Source organism: Garra rufa, chromosome 9, assembly GCF_049309525.1.
Source record: "Garra rufa chromosome 9, GarRuf1.0, whole genome shotgun sequence".
NCBI classification, from domain to species: domain Eukaryota; kingdom Metazoa; phylum Chordata; class Actinopteri; order Cypriniformes; family Cyprinidae; genus Garra; species Garra rufa.
The window spans coordinates 7433479-7460784 of NC_133369.1; the positions used below are offsets into that span (position 1 = coordinate 7433479).

The 27306-nt window shown below is 34.5% G+C and overlaps 1 protein-coding gene across 1 annotated transcript in view; it reads right to left on the reverse strand.

Moving 5' to 3' along the window:
• Positions 1 to 27306, reverse strand: part of csmd3a (CUB and Sushi multiple domains 3a) — a 516772-nt gene that overhangs the window by 260089 nt on the left and 229377 nt on the right. The window contains exon 31 of the mRNA XM_073847643.1: positions 12425 to 12541. Coding sequence (XP_073703744.1) covers positions 12425 to 12541 — 117 coding nt within the window. The remainder of the gene's footprint in view (positions 1 to 12424; positions 12542 to 27306) is intronic.

The window sequence follows — 27306 nt, forward strand, 5'->3', positions numbered from 1 at the left end:
TTTGTACAGTATCATATTGGTCCAAAATCCAGCTTTTCATAACTGAATGTTAAACATTAAATCTCTGATCACACGTGTTTACTGTGAACAGACAAACTACTAGCATTGTTTTTTTTACTAATTACACCTGATATATCAGCTCCTTTTGTAGCTAGCTCTATTATCAGCAGTCAATAACAAGCCCTCTGTGGGAGCGTACGACTCCTGGAATTAATATTTCAGTGAATGAGATGCCAAAGTCCTTTTCGGGCATGCGTTTTGGCAAGCTTATCCAATCTTATTATAATACAGGTACAGGATATTAGTCAACAAATCAATATCATGCATTCTCTGCACGATTAATTCTGACAGACACAAAGGCTGCTGACTAATTGGCTCTTCTGTTGTTTGTTATACGAGAAGCATGTGGTGTTTGATCTTCACACAATGTCAAATAAGTAACATTATTCTCCACGTGCGCCGTACAGAGGTCACACATGCCGTCTGGCTGGAACGTTACCGTAGGACTGGGGAATTAAACACAATGCAGGAGCAATCAAAATGATCTGAGCTCGACGTTAATACAAAGACTGGGACATCTCAGGGCCTTGTCAATTTTTAATGGTTTATTAAGTAAAGGAAACGGCACCGTCGTTGGCTAGGCAACCTGTTTCTTTCTCAACAAGGAAAGCGAAGACCATTAAACCAAATCTAGCAGACATCTTTACAGCTGAGGTCACCATTGTGATCTAGAAGGGTAATGGTGAACGGCTTCTCTTGTCCTTACCAATCTAACGGCGCCTCCAGGCTTTTATAGTGCTGGCCGATTGTCTGTTAGACTAGTGAACAAATAAATCAGCGGTGGCTCTCAGCGAGGTTTCTTTTCAGGGAAAATCTGCTGTCTAAGATGAAGGACTAACAAAAGAAGCTGCTTTTTCAGCTGCCCTGGTTTCAGAAGTATTTTACCCATCCGTTTCTTTTCCATGGCATTTCAGAAAGCCGAGCTGGAAAATTAATGGAATCTCGTAATAAAAATTATGGATCTCAATATGATTTGAAGCAAAATTGTTTTTCAAAATTCAGACGTGGGCCCGGGCATCGGGCCTGTTTTAGGCTTCTCCTTATTTTTATATTTTAGACATGCATCACTTTCGCTTTCGAGACCGGCTCGGATGGCGTTTAAATCTGCGTTCAAGCGCATGCACTAGGCGGAAACTTGCCACAAAGCACCGGCAACAATAAATAACAATGAATGTGTCAGGGGGGAAAGACTAAGGACATATTTGAATTATTTTTTAATAAACTAGTGTTTTCTGAGTCAGTGTCGAAAAGATCCTGACTCACAATCTCCTTTTTGGACGCGCCTTTAGAGAGAAATGCATCTTTACGGATTACGTAATGAAAGAGTTTTTGTTTTTGATTTGTTTTATTTCATTAAGTAATAATTTAAAGCGTTCTATAGATATATTTATCATGTCTGTGAGGCATGTATTCGCTGAGTTTCGGTTCATTTTTGTGAAGCGCTCTTGTTTAAGAACTAGACGGCACAAAGCGCATCATGCTTTTTTTTTCTTTATTTTATAAAAGCACTGTTTGTAACGTTTTATTGAGTGTTCTTGCACACAAAGAACACGGATAATTTTAAATTGCTTCCACTGAAAAAAATGCAAGTGATCGCGCTGGCGCCTCCATGTCCTGCAAAGCAGCTTTAGCTTCCACTCTCTGCACAAACTATTGGATATATGCCTAACATTTATCGAGGTTTAACTTTTAAACTAATTGTTTTATACTTGAACTGTTTTATATCTATAGATTTTATTTTAGGCAAGTTGTGATGATTTGAGAAGGCAAGTTGATCAAGCAGACTATGATCAGTTTTCCGCTGGCCGCTGTTGTTAAAAAAACAACAACAACTTATATTTAACTAACAAAAATGCAGTTTTTCTAAATTAATTTAATAAAAAACGAAACTAAATATAATCAATTTGCCATTACATACAAAACTGAATTATTTTAATAGCTGAAAAAAGTAGTAGCCATCTGCCGCCCCCCTTGCCCCCCCAATGTCGCCCATGCAGAGAGTAAACTAAAGTAAACTAATTAATACTAGACTGTGCTGATAAATTTAACGCTGTTATATTTGGCTAGTACACAAACTTTGGACAAAAAAATCTAAATGTATATTGTATAAATAAATGTCTAAACTATAAATAAATAAATAATAGTAGATTGTAAATATTAAATAGCACATTATAATAATGTTAAATACTTATCACAGAGTGAAAACTAAACTAAACTTACTAGCACTAGACTGTGCTGAGAAATTTAAAATGTTAAAAATGTTAAATGATAGCTAGTTAGTATATCAACTTAGACATAAAACAAATGCTAAAATTGTAAAATGATAAATGATAAATAATAATGATAATAATGATATGATAATAAATTTTTATAAATGTGACCCTGGACCACAAAACTAGTCTTAAGTAGCACAGGTATACTTGTAGCAATAAAATTAAGTAAAGATCATGCTTCGTGAAGATATTTTGTAAATTTCCTACCATAAATATATCAAAACTTAATTTTGATTAGTAATATGCATTGCTGAGAATTTCATTTGCGATTTTCTCAATATTTTGATTCCAGATTTTCAAATAGTTGTATCTCAGCCAAATGTCGTCCAATCCTAACAAACCATACATCAATTTAAAAAACACTGACCCTTATGACTGGTTTTGTGGTCCAGGGTCACAAATGTGAAACTACCAATTAGGTGAAAACTAAAAAAAAAAACTAGACTCTGTTGAGAAGTTTAATGCTGTTGAACATTTTAAATGATGACTAGTTTAGCACATTAGTTTGACATCCATAAAATACTAAAACTAATAGATCAATAAATAAACACTTCTAGCATATCTCTTTACCTAACTATCTCAGAATCCCTGGTAGATCTGTCTTCAAAGGTTTAAACACCATCGCTAAAAACCGCTTTCTCTTCAGACAGAATAAATGGTACTGTACTTCCAGGAGCCTGACTGCACTCTATTTACAGCGGTATGAATTAAGTCTAATGCAAGTCTGTGATTAACGTGTCCATTCAAGGTTAAACTACTGCAAAATTGCCCATCACATTATCCTATTTCCTGAACAGCGAGGAGTACAAACATAAAAAATATAGTCAAAAATAAGGTCAACACCATATGCTCCTTCAACAACAGAGAACCAGCAGGTGGATTAGAGGCTAACTAGACCTCCACGTGACAGAAATGAAGGGAAGAAACGAAAAGGCCTGGAGCTCAAACCGCAGCCCCATCCACGGGGAGGCCCGGTGCTACGCCTCAACGCCAGCACACTACAGAACTTCAAACGCTCGCTGACAACATGGATATAAAGCCCCGCTGCTTTGAAACGAACTCTGTGTCAATTATTCAAGGCGGCGCAACAGACAGTAACAACAACAACGACAAACATTTGTGCTAGCAAAGCGGCGGAGAGCTGAAAGTCATATTGGCGCAGTTAAAACTCGGTGACTCATCTCTCTGGAGTACGATTCTTCCCAGCATGTTCCCCGCTACTAACCCACCAGGCTAGCCGCAGGCAATGTTCACAAACCCCGACGACTTGCTTTCCAGCGACAATGGAGGAAAAGTTTCGCGCTAAAACAACTCTAGAGTTAATACTTTACATGCTCCTTTGACCTCATCTTGACTTCTCGCCCACATTGATTTAAAGTGCCCATATTATGCTCATTTACAAGTTCATCATCTTTGGGGTCTGCTAGAATACATTTACATGATTTAAATCTTAAAAAAAAAAGCTCTTTCACCTGAAATGCTTTGTTTTAGTTCCTGTCTCTTTAACCCTAAATCGAAAATGCTTTACTTAAAGGATGAGTTCACTTCCAAAACAAGTCCAAGATGTTGATGTCTTTCTTTCTTCAGTTGTAAAGAAATCATGTTTCTTGAGGAAAACATTTCAGGAATTATCTCCATATAGCGGACTTCAATGGTGCCCCCAAGTTTGAACTTCCAAAATGCAAAAAAAAAAGAGTTCATGCAGACATAGACAAGACAAGCATTTGAAGTTAGAAAGTACATAAATAGTGAGTTTGTTTCGAAAATAACCGATCGTTTTGCTAGATAAGACCCTTCTTCCTCAGCTGGGATCGTTTGGAGCCCTTTGAAGCTGCATTTTGGAAGTTCAAACTCACAGGCACCATTGAAGTCTATTACATGGAGAGAAATCCTGCAAAGTTTTCCTCAAGAAACTATTTCTTATCGACGGAAGAAAAAAAAGACACGAACATCCTGGATGACAAGGGGGTAAGTAAATTATCTGTAAATGTTTGTTCCGAAAGTGAACTACTCCTTTAATTAGGTGTTCCCAGTCAAAAATGACTGGCCTTTTAAAAACATTCTCTTGTAAATCTCACACAATGCGAAACTATTACCAAATCTTGGATTCAATCATTTTGTCAGCTTGTTTTCTTTCAAAGAGCACAGGTTTAGTATTTCTTTTTTGGAAGTGATTGATTGTAGGCCTTATTGATCTGAGCTCATGCACCTCAGTTTTAAGTGAAAACAGCATTATTTGTGGATCATCTTGACAACGTTCACTGAAAAACTGAGGTGCATAAGCTCAGATCAATGAGGTACATCATCAATAAGAAACCTTAACTTTTCCAAAAGCCAAGTCTGCTCTGACTGGTTAACCGGCTCAATTCATTTCGGTCAACCGCTTAGAGCAGGGCTACTCAATTGGTGCCAAATCTGGCCTGCCAATCATCTTTAAGAGTATGTGCAGGTTGTGCTTTTTTTGTTGTTGCACTAATTAGTTTGTACATTAACAACTAACTTCTGGTGACAGCAACCAGTTCACTTTTTTTTAAGATCAGTGCAGAAGACACTAAAAATCGATTTTGGTCACACAAATAAGTGTTATGCATCATAATGATTAGCAGCAGGTTCAGTAAGTGTCATGTTTGCAATACAATATATATATATATATATATATATATATATATATATATATATATATATATACACTGTATATATTACTGTATGTTCTTCTGGCATTTCATGTATTGCATATCTTTTAAATTTGCTTATTGAAAAAATCAGTAGCAGAAGCTTACCTCTTTCCTATCATTCATTTTCATGGCTTTGGAAAACATGTCTTGGATGTTTCACATCACTTTGCATAACCCCGAGTCGTTGACAGCGAGCGATCATACAGGTGTGGATACATTTGTACCCTTAATATCAAATGGAGTACATTTTAAAAGTCTACGCTTAGAGCTGCACGTATACGCAACACAATTATTAAAGGATTAGTTCACTTCCAGAATAAAAACTTCCTCATAATTTCCTCACCCTCATGTCACCCAAGATGTTCAAAACATTCCAGAATGTTTCTCCATATAGTGGACTTTAATGGGAGCCAACAGGTTGAAGGTCCAAATTACAGTTGCAATTCAGCTTCAAAGGGCTCTAGACCACTGTTAATTTTGACAGCAATTTTTGATAATTTACTCACCCCCATGTCATCTAAGATGTTCGTGTCTTCAGTCACAAAGAAATTAAGGTTTGTGAGGTGAATATTCCATGATTTTCACAGATTTTCGCATCACAGAGCTAGTGCAAGATGAGCATTTGTGGTTAAAAAGTATATAATTTTTTTTTGTTTGTTTCGCAAGATAAGACACTTATTTCTCAGCTGGGATCATGCAGCTGGAATACTGCAATTTGGACTTTCCAAGATCCAAAATGACTTTCCAAGATCCAAGATCCAAGATCCAAAATGTCTTTTTTCCTTCAGTCACTAAAAAATTAAGGTTTTTGAGGAAAACATTCTATATAGAGGACTTCAGTGGTGGCCAACGGTTTGAAGGTCTAAAAATAGCAGTTTCAATGCAGATTCAAAGTGCTCTACATGATCCTAGACGAGAAATAAGGATCTTGTCTAGTGAAACGATCTGTCATTTTTTCAAGATGAGCATTTGTGGTTAAAAAGTATATAATTTTTTTTTTTTTTTTTAGAAAATGACCAATTGTTTCGCTAGATAAGACACTTATTCCTCAGCTGGGATCGTGTAGAGCCCTTTGAAGCTGCACTGAAACTGCAATTTGATCCTTCAAACCGTTGGCCACCATTGAAGTCCAGTATATTGAGAAAAATCCTGGAATGTTTTTCTCAAAAACCTTTATTTTCTTTGCGACTGAAGAAAGAAAGACATCAACATCTTGAATGACATGGATGAGTAAATTTAATGTCCGTTCAACTTGTAAATACAATTTTCCTGACGTGATTTGAATGCATCATTCGTGTTTCGTAACTCTTCAGTTTGTTTACATTCTCAAACAGCTACTATATTACACTCTAAAGGAACAGTAAAAAGAAAAAGCATAAATAGGTTGCTTTTAATAGTTGTTCAGAGCCTGGTTCTTCAACACTGGTGTTAATTGCATTAGCCTGAAGTTCAGTTTGAGTCAGAGAGTGCAAAGATGCAACAATCGTGAGTGACCAATGTCCCCACTCAGAGATGGAAATAACTACACTCGGGCGACCGAATGTACGGCGGCTTTGTTGAATCCGCAGCTACGCGTGTGGGCGGATGCAATTGTTCGAAGGTGTTTGAAGCGACACAGGCCCGCGGGCACGTCCTCGCGCTCATGCGCGCAGCCCCCGTACCGGGACGATCCACGTGTCCTCGGGGCGAGATTTTTGCGCTCGCGCTCTCTGAAACATCTGCCACCAGTTTAAGGGGGTGTGAATTTGGACTGTTGACAGGGAGCAAGTTGGGATTAGCGTGAGCAATGGAACTATACATCGAAGACATTGTGATTGGCATAAAAAGACCCGGGCGCTGCATGAAACACGAAGCTGTCTGCTGCGGTTTACATGAATCTAATAGAGTCCCTAATGTAGTAGCTCTCACGACGCTGCCAGATTTCTCACACGCTGGAAACGCTGAGGGACTCCGCTACAACGGGAACAGATTTTCTGCCGTAGTGCCCAGATGCACAATGTACGGTTGGTCGACAACTTTCTATAAACATGCACGCTGGAGTCTAATATGTACAATTCATGCCTAAGGCGCTCGTTTGGCAGCTGTGAATAATTCAGTTTTGCTCTCAAAAGACAGATGCTATTTAAAAAATGCCTGGATTTATTATTTGTGACAGAATAATTAAACATTAAAGCTGGCCAAAGAAACAGAGAACTGCCGCAGTATTCCGTTCAAAAGGTCTTGTATAATTGGCGAGCTTAAATGAGAAATAAATTCTTTTGACAGTTCTGGTCGAAGGTGAAAATATCCCTAAGTTGGTGCACCGACGTCTTATTGATCTCAAACATGATGCATTTTTGAACAAAAAAAAAAACCTTAATGAAGTTTTGGAGAAGTTTTCTTTTCAGGCTTTAAAGTCAACATGATATATTTTACTTACACAATTTCCATCCATAACTTTTTACTTCCAAATTTTACTTCCATGACACATTTCAAAGAATAGTCAATGAGGAAAAGTAATGCTCAACTAAGGATAAGCTTTGATAAGACTTTTTTGGTCTTTGAAATAACATGATCATTTCTTTACAATTAAACTGGCAACTAGTACAAAGAAAATATACATTTCAAAATGATTTTGACTTTAAATCTAGGAAAGAACACAACAAATATACTTATAGTTTGGGATCGGTGCAATTCTGTAATGCTTTTGAAATAAAGTTACCATTTACATGATCAAAAACAGCAAGAACAGTTATGTGAAATATTACTCTAAATGTGTTCTATTTAAATATATTTAAAAATGTATTTTATTCCTGTGATGCAAAGCTGAATTTTCAACAGCCATGACTCCAGTCTCTAATGTCACATGTACAACAATTGATTTTTTTTTTGTAACTTTATAAATGCCTTTATTGTCATTTTTGATTAATTTAAAGGTTTAGTTCACTTCCAGAATAAAAATTTCCTGGTAATTTACTCACCCCCATGTCATCCAAGATGTTCATTTCTGTCTTTTTTTCAGTCAAAAAGAAATTAAGTTATTGCAGGATTTTTCTCCATATAGTGGACCTCAATGGGAGCTGACGGGTTGAAGGTCCAAATTTCAGTTTCAATTCAGCTTCAAAGGGCTCTACACGATCCCAGTCGGGGAATAAGGGTTTTATCTAGCAAAACAATCAGTCATTTTCCAAAAAAAAAAAAAAAAATCACATTTATATACTTTCTAACCACAAATGCTTATCTTGCACTAGCTCTGCGTTGCATGACTACACGCGTTACGTAATCACTTTGGAAAGGTCACACATGGTAAGTTCTTCATCTCTGTTCTCCGGTTCAAAATGGAAGGGTGGGGTACAAAAAACTCAACTTCAAAAACGTTGTTTAAACTGTTTTTTTTTTTTTTTTTTTGTAAAGGGCGTTTGACTTTCTTTGCAAACACTGGGTCGGTACTTCTGCCTACGTCATGTGTGACCTTTCCAACATGATTATGTAAAGCGTGAGGTCAAGCTAGAACAAGACGTGCATTTGTGGTTAAAAAGTATATAAATTTTAATTTGTTTTAGAAAATTACTGTTTGTTTCACTAGATAAGACACTTCCTTAGCTGGGATTGTGTAGAGCCCTTTGAAACTGCAATTTGGACCTTCAACCTGTTGGCCCCCATTGAAGTCTACTATATGGAGAAAAACCCTGGATTGTTTTCCTCAAAAACCTTAATCTTTTTTCGACTGAAGAAAGAAAGACATGAACATCTTGGATGACCTGGGGGTAAAGTGAACAAGTCCTTTAATGCATAAAAAAGTCTTAATGACCCCCAAATTTTAAACAGTAGTATATATTTAACTGTGTCCTAATCAAGTGCAACATGATTAAAGTGATACACAAGTGGCAGGACAACATTTTCCTGTGACAATGCACTGACAAGTACCGCCCACTTCAAATATGATCATCAAATATATTCTGATTGGCTGTGATTGTTTCACATAGTGCTGCACTTTCACAATCAGAGTGGAAAGCCAAATTGTTGCTTGTTGCTGGAAACTTGCCTATACACTGAAAAACAGTTACTGATAAAAAACCAAAATCAGCCAGAAGAAAAAATCTATGAATTTCTAAGCAAGACTCTAAAACTGTTAGTTCTCACCTCACCATTTTAAAGCAGTTCATGAACCCGAATATTAATCTCTTTTGAAAAAAGACCATTTTTACCATTTCTTTACACTCAATGTATATGAATAATTTGTGTAAAATGTTTTTACAAAAATATGTAAGATACTGTCTTTTTGCAGAATTTAAAAATACACAGAAGTCACTGACCATGTTCTATTTTGAATTTGAAGATGAAAATGTTAAAACTCTGAGATGAGAGGTTTTTTGAAGAGTTGGGAACTTCAAGTCCTGTTTGATGTGATATTTTAAGAAGACCTTCAGCAGTTGCTGTTCTCTATTCTCTATTCTGTGTCTCTCTACAGACAGCTACGTTTAATCGGAACACTTTCATAATCAAGACAGACGCCCGCGGCATCGTTCTCTTACCAGCATTACCAGAAAACATTTAGTCGAGTTAAAACAGACTTACTAATATAAACTTGTGCGAACTAAGAGGGTTTGAAATTGATAAAACGCATAAAAAAGATGGGCTATTCAAATTCCTGTTAAGCCAATTAATTTTAGGACGTGTCTTTTTCACACTATACTGTAGCTTTTGCTGCAAACTTGTGTCTTCTCAGACGGTCCATATAAGGTTTGAAACTGGTGTTTTGCCAATTATAAAATAATGCATTATTATTGCAGTGAAGTGGCCTACAGTAGCTCACATTTGGTGCATCTCCTGCAATGCATCAGTGTCAAACCCACACTTGTTTTTCTGTGCGTCTAAAGTTTTGGTAGCAAAAAAACAAACAAAGTAACAAAAACACGAATAAAACAGCAAAACTGGCATATTCTTCTTACAGTCCCTTGCCACTGTTGTAAACAGCTGCTGCTAGAATTCCCAGCGGTACATAGACTGATGATGAAATCGTAACGTGGTTCAAAACAAAATATTACAGTATGACAGGCGCCATCACATTCAGCTGTAGACCAAACAATCAAACCAAGCGTCAAAAACAGCCTTAAATGCAATAGCCAGGTCATTAAAAATATATGTAAATAAATGCATGAAATTATGCATTTATTTATAGCAAAAATGCATTCTTAAAAATAAAAATAAAATAATAATAATAATAATAAAATATGATTATAATGCATATTATATAAATAATATATGTAATAAATAATAATACAAATATATTACTGGAATTAGATAAAATACAGAATAGTATTACAATAAATAATATGATAATAAATATGTAATAAATAATAAAAAATATTACTGGAATTATATAAAATATAAAATAGTATTACAATAAATAATATGATTATAAAGTATATTATAAGCGTAATTTGAGTTAAAAGTAAAAAAAATATATAACAGAATTTTGCACTGTACCAAAGAGTCACTTGATCACTAGTAACATTTAAAACTTGCATAAATATTTCTTCATTTAATGTCATGCCTCTTTTATGGAAGTATGTTTCCAGCTAAATAAAATAAAATAGTAATAACTGTCATTAGCAGAAATAGATAATTAATTGTTATTAATAATCATTAAACATGCTGTTTTAAATGAGCTTCACAGTATAAGACAAGAAAATAACAGTATTAGTGTTGTAAAATTCATACTTTTTGGAAAAAAAGTAGACAACAACTGTCCATGTTGCAAAGTTTATCAAAAACGAAACGACTTAAATTCAGCCAAAGTTTAAGCAAACCAAGAGTCATTCAAAAAATTAAAAATACAATAAATAAATTCATGAAATTATTGATATGGGGTCAAAAAAGTTGGAGACAAATAGCAAAAAATGCTTTCATTTATAAAAATAAATAAAATAAAATTAGAATGCATATTATATTGTAATAAATTATTACAATAAATATGATTATAAAGTATATTATCAGCAGAATTTGGGTTAAAAAAAGATTGAGAAATAAAATATGACCATTTGTACAAAAGAGTCATTTGATGATCACATTTAAAACTTGCAGAAATATTTTTTTTTCCATTTAATGTCAATGTTTCAAATAAACTAAACTAAAATAAAAATGTAAAATAAATGTAACTGACTTTTTTTTATAATATTCATATAATTATTTCTAATAACTGTCACTAACAGAAATAGATAATTGTTTTTTTTCTAATAATGAACCATGTTTCAAATGTAATAGACAGGAAAATATTTGTTTCTCGGAAATTTCAAACATAAAGCAGCTTTACAGAAGACAACAGTGTCATTATTCAGCTCAATTTAGTTCAATATTGTTTCAATTAATTTCAATAACTGTCAGTGTTGCAAAGTTCATCAAATATAAAAGGAGTTAAATTCAGCTTAAGTATAAGCAGCTCTACAGAAGACAAGAGTGTAATTTCTTAGCTCAAGTTAGTTCAATCCATCTAACAAATATCCTTGTTTGGACTAAAGTTTTGAACATTTCATTGCTTTTATGTTCCAGGTTTACACAAACGGTCAGACTTGTGCACACCAGCAGACATTGTCTCAAACATCACAACGTAAAGGCAGGCCGCCTAACTTCAGCAACTTTAGTCTCACACAAAAAAGTTGCACTTGAAGATCCTGATCAATTTTGTCTCATCTCAAGGTTTCATTTCAGCCCTAAACTTTCACAAGCTGGTCAAAGTACAATAAAGTGTCATTTGCGGTGGCCCACAGCTAAACAATACTATGAACAACAAAAAACAATCGCAGTTAAAGCTCTGTAATCCTATAGCCGCTTTTATAAGTTGAAGTTTCTACAGTTCGTGTAAGGTCACTAACGCATTTTCCTTTCTTTGTTCCTGGATGGTTTGGTATCTTGCTGTGCACAGTCGATGTCGCTTGTTACAAGCAAAAAATAAATAAATAGTTTGTCCATGCATAAAATATGAGGCTCTGATAAATAAGGCTCTGATGTGAGGATTTAAGTCACCCAAGAGACTTAAAGTCCAAACTATTTCAGAAGTCCTGATCCTGCTGGGCTGCACTGATGCCCCTGATGTTCAGCAAAATGACTCGAGAGGCGGTCTGCCAAAAAAAAGTCGCTGGATTTTGATTTCAGAACCCCATTAAGACTACAGGATTTCTGGCATTGTTGCAGATACATGCACAAAGGTACATTTCATTTGTTCCTACTGTGGCTATTCAATTACAGGAACTGCAATTCTCAGAAACGAAAAGAAAGAACCATTTCGTCCTCTCAATTTCCGTTTTTTTTTCTTCGCTAAAAGGGTTCTATTCACAGCGGAACATGCATGTACAATAGCAGCGTATGATCTGCTATGAATAAGCCATGACGTTCATTTGTATTCATCTGCGGTCAGGTTGAAAGTGTATTTCTTACCGAACTCTCCAGGCACTGAGATCTCATACACGCAGGATTGGCCCGCGGTGTAGTTGCGAGGGTAGTTTGGGGACAGAATGGTGCCCTCTGAACCCGTCGACCGGCTTCCACATGGAGCTGGAAAAAACAAACAAATGCAGTGTAAATGCATGCTTGTATCCAAAACACAGCCAAACGTTTATCTATTTGCAATTAACAAGACTTAAAAGATGGACTAAATCATTTAATGTTACACACCAATTTAACATGTGGATCAGTCATTCTCTCTTTCTTTTGTTTTGATGTGTTTTAAAACAAACTATTCGCCAGACTCTTTTAAAAGTGCAACATTTATGGTGCAAAAACACTGAAAAAATGCTAAGTAAAAAAAAAAAAAAATCAACAACATCCTTAAAAAAAAAGAAAAAAAAAATTGTGACAGGAATAAAATGAGTTTAAGTTAAAGCACTAAAATTACTATAACAAAAAATAAATATTAAATTGAAATATAAAAAATAAAATAAAAATAACAAAAATAAAATCAAGTTGAATCACTAAAACTACTACAGAAAAAACAGAAATATATATTTATTTATTTTTTAATTAAATGAAATACTAGATGAAATATTGGCTAAAAGTACTTACAATTAAAAAAAGTAACTGAAATAAAATGAGTTTTAGTTAAAGCACTAAAATTACTATAATGAAAAATATAAACTAAATAGAAATAACTATAAAAAAGTTTAAATAAAATAAAAATACTAGTTGAAATAAATACTAAAAATACTGAATAAAATACTTTCAACTTAAACTAAAATTAGTGATTGGAATAAAGTTGAAGCACTAAAATTACTAAACAGAAATATAAAAAAATAAAAAAAAATACTAGATGAAATATTGGATAAAATACTTAAACTTAAAAAAATTAACTAAAATAAAATTAGTTTAAATTGAAGCACTAAAATGACTATAAAATGACTAAAATGACTAAAACCAAAATAAAAACTAAACAGATATATATAAAATAATAACACTAAAATAAAATATAAATACCAGATTAAATATGGGATAAAATACTTTTTTCTAAAATTAGTAACTAAATGAGTTTAAGTTGAAGCACTAAATTACTATAAAGAAAAATAAAAACTAAACAGAAATATAACATCATAAATAACTTATTAAATAACTTTAATTATAAATACTTGATTAAATGTTAAACAAAATACTTTGTATAAAAAAAGGTAACTAAAATAAAATGATTTTAAGTTGAAGTTCTAAAACTGCTACAAAGAAAAAAACAGAAATATAAAAAATTATAAAAGAAAAATAATACAAATTACAAAGCACATTAAATTACTAAAACTAAAACCAGAAAATATAAGAATAAAATAAAAAAAATTAATTAAAAAAAATTAATAAATATTATAATAGCATATAAATAATACTAAAATAACACTGGTGTGATGCATTGTTTTCTGCAATTGCTATTGCTGTATGAACATTTCTGGCACATTAAAATGTAATGTAGTTCTAATTTACATATTAAACATTTTTCTGTTGATTTAATTAGTTTGTCCAACACATACTTACTGTGTCATCTTTATTAAAAATGGGCAGGTGTTTATTAATTTATGCTGATCAAGTGTCCAGTATGTAGTTACATTATAGCTGAATAATATTACAAATTATAAACACTTATTAAACATTATTGTAAAACTGCCTTATAAAGAAATGTTCATGTAAATACAAAATACACTTTGCTTCTGACACTTTTTTTTGTGCCTCAGGGCCCAAACAATTTTGTTATGGATGAGTCTAACTGTAAAAATGAACCAGCATAATGCAGAAAAATCACTGATAGGAGATTTTATCTAATGCAAGTCTACATTTCTCTAAACAAAGTTGTCAAAAATAACAAGTACATAAATAAAATAAAACTTTGTGGAAAGTGGAAAAAGTAAGTCTTTTAACTGAAAGTTAATTTGAGTATAAAACTTTGTACTTGAACCATGTTAACAAAGGCAACATACAGTAAGGTGTAAATCTATATAATGTGGCACGATGTGACAGCTGCGGCGGGAGCGCTAGAGTTATAGCTAGCATTGTTAACAGCGCCCAGTCATACATCAACCAGCTAGAACAGAATTATAGGCCTGACAATAATACTTTTCAATCTCATACTCTAAAATACAACCTTTACAGTCTTTTTAAGACACAGTCTTTATGCAATCATCGATTAGAGGCCGTTCGAATTACTTCTTCACAATAAGCGAAACAATTTAGCATTATGCAAGAGAGACGGGCAAAAAATAATTGCAGCAAACGTGGGATAAAAAGTGATTAGGATCTAATGGAGCAGGCAGAAGCTTTCCTCCAGTCTTACGACTTTGTAAGACATGAATCTTTCTTTCAAATGACATTTATTGCCTTTGACTTGCACGAGTGGGAAAACTGCTGCCCCGTTTGCATTATTTGATGTGAAATTCAAAGTCTCTGTGTGGGTTTATTATTGCTGATCCCACAAAATTCTGGTGAAATATTAATTTCAGAGGATTAGCAAACAAGGCGCGGGGACAGAGTCAATACATCAGAGCACTAAAATCATTCACTCCTGAGTCAAAGAACATCATCATTTGTGACGCATGTTATAATTGTTCATCTCTGCAGATGACAAGAAGAGTGTTTACAATGTTTCATGTCAATTTAAACATCTCCCAGCGGTGGAGTTCAACAAATCTATAAATGTAGACTGCGTCTCAAGAGAAGAAGCATTTTGCAATTTTGCTGAAATATCTTATTTCATTCAGTACATCGCTCCAGAAGTTACAGAAATTATTTCAATGTTTCCAAGAAGATAAAACAAGTACAGTTTACCCTGGTCATTCAGTTTCAAAAGTTGTCACCCCCTTCTTGTATAGTTGTGCACACGTCTCTCTTTTGTCCTCAGCATGAAAAAATGGACATCAAAATCATACAGTGGGTCAAATATGAAGATGACCATTCATTTCACTAGATAAGAGCCTTAGGCCGTGTTCACACTTGGCGTCTTTTTTGACAAGAATAAGTTGACAGGCGCGCTTTTTTAGTTACAAAAAAATCTGGACGCGTTTTGCAGCAGAGCTTTTGTTGCTATAACAACAGCAGCAACCGTAGCCTATGTGTGGAGCAGAAATGTCGATAAAAAAGGAAGCTGGCTCTTTTCTTTTTTGACATTTTTGACTTTTATTTGATAGGACAGTATTTAGACAGGAAGCAAAGTGGGAGAGAAAGAGGGGGGACGGGATCAGGAAAGGTCTGCGAGCCGGGACTCGAAAACGGGACGCCCGAAGCGCAACGGCTCTACTGTAACGTTACATGTCGATGTGCGGCTCAAGAAGCTATCAATGCTGCACGTCGGTTTTTGAAGTTAACGGGGAGGCGAATCCGGTTCACAACAATAAAGTAAAAGTCTATATAACGGCAACTTTCCCATTTTTCTTGTTGTTATAGAAACGACAGGTCTAGCTGCTCGCTTGTCATTGGTCAGATCTCAAAAAAGCGCTTGACGTAGGGCGTTTTCTTCAGGAAAGTTAAACTTTTTTCAACTTGAAAAGACGCTCTGAGCTGCAGAAAAAGACGCCGGCGGTGGCGTTTTAAAAAGCGCTCAGGACTTTTTTGAAAAGACGGTTTACTCCATAGGATTAGAATGTAAAACAGACGCTGGCAGTTTGAAAAAAGACGCCAAGTGTGAACACGGCCTTATTCCTCAGCTGGGATTGTGTAGAGCCCTTTGAAGCTGCATTGAAACTGCAATTTGGACTTTTAACCCGTAGATCCCCATCAAAGTCCACTATATGGAGAAAAATCTTGAAAGGTTTCCTTAAACCTTATTTCTTTTAGACCGAAGAAAGACAGACATAAAGATCTTGGATGACATGGGGGTAAATACATCAGGAAATTATTAAAACACCTAATTCAACTCATGGGAAGAAGGAAAGATAGTAAAACTAGTCTGATAATCACACACAGTTCTGCAAACTTAACAGCCAAATAAAAAGTACTTTAACAATGTTGTCAAATCACTGCAACTATTATAAATGTCCAATAAATTGCACAGCCCTACTATATGCCTGTATAAAGCCAGATTATAAGTATATTTTGTTCTTCGCTTCCATTGTGAAGGATCAATGCTGTTAAACTCCCTCCTAATTCACACTCTCCACACATGCACATCAGTGGCGGCTACTGGTCTGTCAAATAGGGGAAGCTCATTTTCGGCCTACATCATAAAATTGTCTATTTATTTAAAAGTAAATTCTGCCCTACGTTCCTTTTCAAGAAAATGGTCTGTGACCCTGTCGTACCAACTAGCCTACAATATGAATGAATGAATGAACGATCTAAAAAAAAAAATTAAACTCTGTAAAAGTGAAACAAGGAATGTGGTGTATAATTGTGTGAAATGTATGATGAAAATCAAGCAATTTCGCCAAGCAAATATAAAGAAATAGGTTGCAGCAGTTTTTATTTCGACTGAACTTGAGAAATCCACGATGTGACTGAGCGCGAAATCCGCGAATAGCTTCAGCGATTCCTTATAGTACAAAATCGCTGTCAGTCAAAAGGAGATGCAATCTTTCGACAGACCTTCCAATCGTCACGCAGAAGTTCGGCGTCCAGGCCAGCCCACTCCTCATTCACCCCCAGAGACGCTGAGCGTCCGTGGGCGGGACATAATCGCAGCGTTTATCCAATGACCGTCTAGTTTCAAAGCACTGAAAAAAAACGTTCAAAGCAGCCCCATTGAAGTCAATGGACGCTGGGCTTCAATGGGGAAATGCACTGTGACGCTACGGGAATGTATGAGAAGAAAATCAAGTCAGCCGACCTGCTATGTCTAACTGATTCTGAACGAACTCGTCTTTGAGATGAACGTTTTCTAACGCATTTTTAGTCAATAAAATATTAATACAATAGTACGTAATTTGACCATTAATTTTGTGACATGATTATAGGGGAAGCTGAGCTTCCCTTGCAGTCTTAAAGAAATCGCCACTGATGCACATGTACACCGTGTCCCAGCCATCTCCAGAGGCACATGTAAGCCACAGCGCATAATCCAGCATCTCTTCGCACCCGTGAGCTAGTCTCACAGCTGGTGGAAGTGTAAGAGAGAGCCGTCAATCTCCTGTGGGTTTGTGCGCACATGCGACACGGTGACACAGTCCATACACGAGACCCCAGCACAAACACATCCATTATTAATCAATGCTTTGCAGGCGGAAGAGCACAAACCTGAAACAACACCTATGAAGAGACTGGCAGGAATGAAGTGTGTTTTGACCGCTGTCTCATCCTCCATCACAACACAGAGAGCAGAGTAATTGGCAGGAGATGGATTTGGACAGAGACTAGCACTTGAGGCTTAAAATCAGAGAAAATGTGTAGCTAGCGTTGAGGCACAACAAACTGAAGGTTAGTTTTAGTTATACATCTGTGATCTGACACATTTGAATGTGTAATATTAATATATTGAGTGAGAAAAACTAATTGGAATTAGTTGAATAATGAAAACTGACTACACTACAAGAAATAAATTATTATTTTTAAATAATGTCTTTGAAAGTTACTCTTATGCTCACCAAGGCTGTATTTATTTGATCAAAAATACAATAAAAACAGTAATATTATGAAATATTATTGCCATCTAAATGAACTGATTTTTATTTGAATATCTTTTGAATTGTAATTTATTCCTGGGATGCAAAGCAGAATTTTTCAGCATTATTACTTTAGTCCTCAGGGTCACATGATCCTTCAGAAATCATTCTAATATGCTGACTTGCTGATAAAGTATCATCAAATACTATTGGTGCTCAATTATTAATAAGGGTTTTTATTATAATCAATGCTGAAAAATGTATTTGTTGCTTAATATTTTTGTGGATGTTTTTTTTTAGGATTTTTTTTTTGATAAATAAAAGTTCAAAACAACAGCATTTACTTGAAACAGAAACATAAATGTTTTTACAGTCACTTTTGATCAATTTAACAAGGCTTTGCTGAATAAAAGTATTCATTTAAATCAGCTTTGCAACAATAAATTATTTACTTCATTCATTTTATACCCACGACTTTTATACAAGTTTTTTTTAAAGAGATTTTAGATGTTTTTAGGTAGTCTCCTCTGCTCACCAAGCCTGCATTTATTTGATCCAAAGTACAGCAAAAACAGTACACTTTTAAAATATTTTTACTATTTAAAATAACCATTTTTTATTTTAAAATGCAATTTATTCATGTGATTTAAAATCTAAATTTGAAGTTTCTTTGATGAATAGACTGTTCAGAAAATCAGCATTTATCTGAAATAGAAATCTTTTGTAACACTATACAATGTTAAATTTAATTGAATGATCAATTTAAAGCATCCTTGCTAAATAAAAGTATGCATTTCTACATTTTTTTTAATAGATATTTTTTTTATAGATTGATTTCTATAATTTCTTGTAATCCCCTAACCCTGGAATGATTTTTAAAGGATTATGTGGCACTGAAGACTGGAGTAATGATGCTGAAAATTCAGCTTTGCATCACCGAAATAAATTACATTTTACAATATGTTTAAATAGATATCAGTTATTTTAAATGGCAATACTATTTCAAATTTTTACTGTTTTTATCGCATTTCTATCAAATAAATGCAGCCTTGGACAGCATAGGACACTCTTTCAAAAAAAAAAGTTACTTGAACATTAAATCAGCATATTAGAATGATTTCTGAAGGATCATGTGACACTGAAGACTGGAGTAATGATGCTGAAAATTCAGCTTTGCATCACAGAAATAAATGACATTTTACAATATGTTTAAATAGATATCAGTTATTTTAAATGGCAATAATATTTCAAATTTTTACTGTTTTTATCGCATTTCTATCAAATAAATGCAGCCTTGGACAGCATAGGACACTCTTTCAAAAAAAAAAAAGTTACTTGAACATTAAATCAGCATATCAGAATGATTTCTGAAGGATCATGTGACACTGAAGACTGGAGTAATGATGCTGAAAATTCAGCTTTGCATCACAGGAATAAATTACATTTTACAATATTTTCAAATAGATATCAGTTATTTTAAATTGCCATAATATTTCACATTTTTTACTGTTTTTATTGTATTTTTATCAAATAAATGCAGGCTTGGTGAGCAGAAGAGACTTCTTTAAAAACATTAAAAATCTTGACTGGTAGTGTATTTTAAGATAGAAAAGTTATTTTAAATTTGTAATATTTCAGAATATTACTGCATTTATGTTTAAATAAATGCAGCCTTGGTAAGCATAAGTAGCAAAATGTAAGAATTCATGACATCAACCAAAAAGGAAATTCTGAAGTCTGAAGTCAGAAGCGGAACAGGTTCTTTCATTTTATTCAACAAATACAAAGAAAAACGTTGTATTTTTTGGAATATAGTGATGACGATTAGACCAGGAGCATGTTGCAACTAGGGATGCACCGGTTGACCGGCCATAAATCGAAACCGGCCGGTTTTTGCATCTAACGCGTGATCGGCAACCGGCCGGTTTTCGTTTTTATCCCGGCCGGTTTTTTTTCCGGAAGTGTGTACGCGGGCCGCGGCATTCGATTCATTCAGAAACATGTCACTTGTGTGGCGGTTTTTCGAAATCTGTGAGCAGGACGTGAAGATTGCAATCTGCAATGTCTGCAAAGGACAGCCGCTTTTCTGTGCTCGCTGAAGTTGCGCAAGCGTACCTGTCCTCGCCCTGCACAAGCGCAGACAGCGTACGTTTGTTCAGCTCAGCTTCTCACGTGACAGATGAAAAAAGAAACTCACTTGTGACAAAGCTGAGATGCTTATTTTTGTAAAAAGCATTACTTTACTTTTGAAAAGCCAAAAATAAAAGTCTGTTCTGTTAAGAATGATTATTATTATTTTACATTAAAATGCCTGTTGGCTTGCTGTTTTACTTTACTAAAAGCATGTTTTACTTATTAAACTGTATTTACTTTCATATTTTTTATTTTTTATTTAATTTCAGATGTCAGATGCTATTGATTCAATAGCCAAAGCCAGATTGGCCTGTTAAATACTAAATAAACATGTTGTTTATGTTGTTTACTTGCATAACTTCTTGTTTTTGAAAAAATCGGAAATCGGTATCGGAATCGGCCAGCTTGCTTGTAAAAAATCGGTATCGGAATCGGCCATGAAAAATCATGATCGGTGCATCCCTAGTTGCAACAGTAAACAAAGGATGTGAATCCTCTCAACATGCATTTGTCTGATTAGTCAGCAAGTATTTAGTCACACAGCTCACGCTCAAATAAAACTCTCGTCTTTAGTCCAACTCTCCCAGGCATAGCAAGAAACATCACAAAATATGCTGAATATAAAGTCTTTCCATAACATTTCCACTGTCTCCTAGGAGATGTGGGGAGCGATGCTTTATATCAGCAGCCCTGTGAAGATCATTTGCAAAATAGCACAGAACAATGAGCCATTACTGAATCATTGTGAGTTGTTACCCGCTGCACTGTAACCAAAAACCATTGCTTTTGTTCCAGCGGACTGCCGGCTCATTCCACGCGACGCATTACCAACACAAACTCATCCACAGAGGGCTAGCAAGGCCACCCATGCAAGCATGCATTCAGAAAAAAATGAAAGTCTGAAATCAATAGACCAGCCTTCAGTCCAGATCTGTGCGGTATCAATTCAAGGCTGTGTCAGATGCCTCATGCACAAACATGTGAAAACTTCTGTGCCATTTCTTCGTCATTCATTTATCTATCATCCACTTGATTGCCCTATCAAAACACAAGGATACAAAGGCCTCTGTGTAAACTGCATTTCTGTTTGCACAAGGAACAAATTCTGGGCTTTGGCTGATTCATGGGTATCTCTTCCAGACTTCTCAAGTAGCTTAACCAGCAAGCCTAATGCCTTACAATTAATAATCTGACAATATGCAATGTCATGCATCTTAAATAGTAATATTGCATAAAAAAATTGTTTGATTTTTTTCCAAACTCTGTTTTTTCAGTTGTAATTCTTCTGGATTCTTTTTTTTTTTCCATTGTATTTTTTTCTAGACTCTGTTTTAATGGTTAAATAAGAAAATATTAATCAAACAGCATGCCTAATTAATTGAAATAATAAAATGTAGACACTTTAACAGCAATTTATTAAAAGTTTAACAAAAATTACATTAAGGCTCTATTATTTGATTTTATCAATTTAATTTAATTCAAACTAATTAATTGATTGACAGATTTATTTATTCTGTGTTGTGTATTTACATTTTTCTGGTAAATAATTTCTATGGTAAATATTCCTTAAGGGCCCTAAATATAGTATGCAATGCCAATTATATTCTAGCATTTATTATTTTGAATTTGCTTCATTTGTTTTATTATTTTTTTATTTATTTTTAATTTTATGTGCTTTCGTCTTTTTTGTGTACTTCTTTATAACCTTAATATTTTTGTTTTTATTTTTAGCTTTTATTTCAGCCTTTTTTAATGAATGAAAATATTTTCATTAGATTTATAGTTAAAAAATAACACTGAATTTAATCAATTTTCATTGCATATAATCAAGTATCGCACAACGCTTTTCTTCATGAAAAGAAAAATACAAGAACATTTTCTGTGAAATTATTAACTAACCCAATCATTGTTATTCTAGTATTTTTTATATATTGTAGCATTAATTATTGCTACAATATGCTTTTATTTGTATATTGTTTTGTGTTATTAATTGTGTGCTTTTGTCATGTTTATTATTTATGTATATTTCTATTAGGGCCGGGACTTTAACGCGTTAATTTAGATTAATTAATTACAAAAAAATAACGCGTTAAAATTTTTTAACGCATTTTAATCGCAATACGTTTTGCACCGCGGAACGTTTCTCACTAGATGAGATTCGGCGGACCGATTATACTGGAGCACAAACTAGCGTTCAGACAAGCCAAAGACGTCCGTCCTAAATAGTATTGTATGTCCCAAATCGTAGTATGTTTAAAAAGTATTCCAAAGATTCCCGGATGGTCTACTACTTAACGATCAATGCACACTCTTAACTGCTTATATTGCCCGCAACACACTGCGCCGTGAACGAGGATTCGATTAGAACTACAAACACGCATAAAAAGTGTTAAAAAACTACAAACATGGAGGATTTACGCGACCAACGGACAGGTAGAGAAAGGGCTTTGAGTGATAAATAATCAGTGTGTAACCTGATAAAAACTATTTTTTAAATGTTATCCGCGTTATATTCCATGTGCAGCAACATTTATAATGATAGGTTTGGTCATTAAAGTTTAAATGCATAATTAAGCAAACACAAGAGCAGAGTTCTCGGAATGAAAGACTCGTTAAAGAACGTGCCTCTTGCTACACTTTTAATGGCAATATTGTACTGGTCTGTTGGACTTGGTTGAACAAAAATAAACAATATTTTGTTGCTTAAGCTTATGTATTCAGTCATTATTCAATGGTATACTAAAAATCCATGTAAAAATCTTAATTCTCACTGTTCTCAGGTCAAATATTTACATGCGATTAAAATGCGATTAATTTCGATTAATTAATTACAAAGCCTCTAATTAATTAGATTAAAATTTTTAATCGAGTCCCGGCCCTAATTTCTATATAACTTTAATTTACTTGTTTTAATTTGAGCAATTTTAGTACTTCAGCTTATTTTAATTAGTTGCTAAGGCAACATTCCTTTTTATTTTTTTTTTAGTTTTTTTAGTTTTTTCTTTTAATATTTATGTTTCAGCCTTATTTCAACTAATCAAACTTTTTATTAGTTTTATAGTTAAAAATAACAACACTGGACCCTCAATGCATAAAATAAAGTATTGCACATCATTTTTTGTTATTAAATATTATTTTACCCATGGAAACATTAAACAAACAAAATTGTAAACAATATAATATTATCTGTGAAACCTTATGAATTACTATCAAATAATATAGCATTTGGCATTTGAATTTGGTTGTATTTGTGCATGTGTGTACTTTTTGTATATTTCTATAACTTTAATTTACTTAATACTTCAGCTTATTTTAATTAGTTGCTAAAAATTTTCTTTTTCATTTATGTCTTTTAGTTTTTTTATATTTATCTTTTATTTCAGCCTTATTTCAATTATTATAACAAACCCAATCAGTGTTATTCTAGTATGTATATATATATATATATATATATATATATATATATATATATATATGTTTATTTATTTAGCAATTTAGCAATTTAGCAATTTTAGTACTTGAATTATTTAAATTAGTTGCTAAGGCAAGCTATCTTTTTCATTATTTTTTTCTTTTAATATTTATTTTTTATTTCAGCCTTATTTTACGTATTAAAAACCTTTTAATAAAACTGAATCCAATCAATTCTCAATGCATAAAATCAAGTATCGCACAGCATTTTTCTTATTAAATATTCTTTGACACATGGAAATAATATTACCTGTGAAACCTTATAAATTATGAACAAGCGCAATCAATACATTTTACCTGGTAACTTATGCATTTTAGTAATTCATTTTGGAATTTTGTTCTACATGCAAATGATTTTTAGTGTGTTTCTGCATTTGTCGTACATTTTAAATCAACATGAAATCAAAACTGACCGGATCTAACTCAACATACATCACTCATGTTAATAAGAATGATTAATCAGTGCACATTATTCAATAAAAATGATTTTTCCCTCATAATCTTTCTTCAAACTGTATTAACCTGCCCCGCCTCTGAAACAACTTCTCAAATAAACAACCTATAAAAGTTCCTTCCTACACACAGTATTTTCGCACTCAGAAATAATTAGGCAACTTCACCGTAAAGAAAACCTTCACCTTCTTGTGTCTGGGATTATTGATTTGCATGTAAACTCAAAGCAAACTCTCATAATGAAGTGATTTTTGAAATTTATTATCAGGGTTTTGTTGACACTCATTGAGAGTTCATATGCACATCTTACTCTGATTATGGCTAATCAGGGTACGTGTAAGGTCACAAAAATGTCTTAATTGATGTTCTTTTATTAGCGAAAGGTCGTCACACTTCAGTTTTGCCCTTTTCTAACAGTTTATTCACTCTCAAACACATAAAAAAGGCAGTTTTCTGGTATGCAGTTCATTGATTTTGGATTCCATGTAAATAGTGTTAATTTAATCAATGAAAACTATAACGAAAAATGTTCGTTGACAAGCTTTTTTCCAATGACTAAGACGAGAGGAAGACGAGACATCAATAAGGTCAATAAACGAAAAATAAAACTATATCAACATGCAATTTCATTCACAATATAAGAGGTTTATGTCTCTTTATTTTCGTCAAAGGAGACTAAATGTTACTGCGGACTGCTTCATACGCCTCCACTATGCGAGCTTTCGTGTGTGGTTGCCAGATAACAACAGTTCAAATCCCCGAATCAGAGATTCGCTGTTACAAGTACACATTTCTGCCCGGTGTTTTTGCTTATTTTAAGCAATCTGGCAACCATGTGAACACACTCACACTCACAGTAGTAAGGAAATTATGTTTTTTGAGGAAAACATTTCAGGATGTCTCTCTCGATATAATGGATATATGTGGTGCCCCTGAGTTTGAACTTCCAAAATGCAGTTTAACAACAGCTTAAAGGGACTCTAAGGTGATCCCAGCCGAGGAAGAAGGATCTTATCTAGCGATAAGATAAGCTTTTTTTTTTTTTTTTTTTTGAAACAAATTGACAATTTATATACTTTTTAACCTTAAATGAGTGTCAATACAGTTAGGATATGTCAAAAAAACTCCCATCTCATTTTCGTCTTTAACATCAAAATCACCCTACAAAGCTGTTTTACCTTTTTTTGTAAAGGGCGTTTGATCTTCCTTGTATGTTCACTTCGGAAACTCTGGTACTTCTGCAGCGATGTAGGGTGATTTTGGAGTTGGGGAAGAAAACCAGATGGGAGTTTTCCCTAACTGTATTGACCCGGATCACACACTACGAATGCGCATCGCAGAGACGAGACAAGACAAGCATTTGAGGTTAAAAAGTATATAAATTGTCAATTTGTTTTTGAAAATAACAGATCGTTTCGCTAGATAAGACCCTTCTTCCTCGGCTGGGATCATTTAGAGCCCTTTGAAGCTGAATTTAAACTGCATTTTGGAAGTTCAAACTTGAGGGCACCACACACCCTGCTGAAAAAAAAACAAACAAAAAAAACCCCGGATAAAACCAGCCTAGGCTGGTTTTAGAGGGGTTTTGGCCACTTCCCCATCCAGCTAAAATAAGCCTGGCCAGTAGTGATGTGCGGGTCGTCTCATAACCCGCGGGTAACCCGCGGGTCGGGTTGGGGCGGGTAAAGAAATTGTCACTTTATTTGCGGGGCGGGTTGGGGCGGGTCATTAAAAGCAAAATAAAATAAAAAAATCGATGTATGTTGCGTGCAATTCCCTATAGCCTATATTTAATATTTGGGAATATCTATTTTCATATTTTATTAAGTTCTTTAATAAGGTTATCAACACGTCAGGACACGCAAGCGCTAAGCAGCTCCCGCTGCCGCCAGTCAACCACATCCAGTCATATGTGAATAAATGTACATATTCACTAAAAACACCCAATAAAGACAGTAATGATGCAGTCAGGACCGTGGCGCCGGCTTGCTTTGAAATGTATTTGAAGATTAAGCCTGATGCGCCTTCGCCCGAAACGGTACATAATAACGAAAACAATACCTTACAAATAAAAAGAAGCAGATTTTTACGATCAGAAATTTCTTAAACCAGTGAACCCCCGTGAAAACTTTTCAGTCCAAGGATCCAGTAAACGAATGCGCTCAAATAGAAAGTTCAAAACAAAATTCATAAATGAAGCGTAGGCTATACCCACTTTTCTTCCGGCACCACTAACGTTACACCACTGATTATCTTGTTATTAATATGACATGATTTATGGTTCATATTCATAATCGTATGTTGTCGCCAGTTTACAGGGCGATGTTTCCAAGCACTTTCGGCCTGAAATAAAGGCTGTTTTCATTTGGATTACATATTACAATGCCTAGTATGTCTATTTAATGGTCGCGGGTGCGGGGCGGGCCAAATAATTTCATAAAAGCGGGACCCGCGGGTTGAAAAAAAAACCCGACCCGCGCATCACTACTGGCCAGTCTGGGAGACCAGCTTAAACCAGCTAAGACCAGCCAACCAACCTAAGCTGGTTTTAGCCGTTTTATTCAGCAGGGCATTTCCATTATATGGAGAGAAATCCTAAAATGTTTTCTCGGCACTTGTTCCCATGGCACTTCTCGTAAAGAGTAGGGGTGTAACCCCGGTGTCCTGGCCAAATTCCCTCCACTGCCCCTAGTCAATCATGGCCTCCTAATAATCCCCTTTCATTAAATTGGCTATCTCTCTCTCTCCTCTCCACCTGTAGCTGGTGTGTGGTGAGCGCACTGCCGCCGTTGTACTGTGGCTGCCGACGCATCATCCAAGTGGATGCTGCACACTGGTGGTGGTTGAGGAGAGATCCCCCATATGATTGTAAAAGCGCTTTGGGTGTACGGAAATATACAATGAAAGCGCTATACAAATGCACCATTCATTCATTCATTCATTCTTTCAAAAACTTTTTTTACGACTAAAGAAAGAAAAACATGGACATCTTGGATGACAAGGGGGTGAGTACATTATCTGTACATTTTTGTTCTGAAAGTGAACTAATCCCTTAACACTACATGTAAACACCTTAGTGTAGATCTGGAGGAAAACTCTATAATTCTGACTTTCATTCACAAGCAAAACTGGGATAAAACGCGAAAACAGACGCCGTAGCCCACACAGCTCCAAAAATAGAGCGTCATGCAGGTATTTGGGTCACAA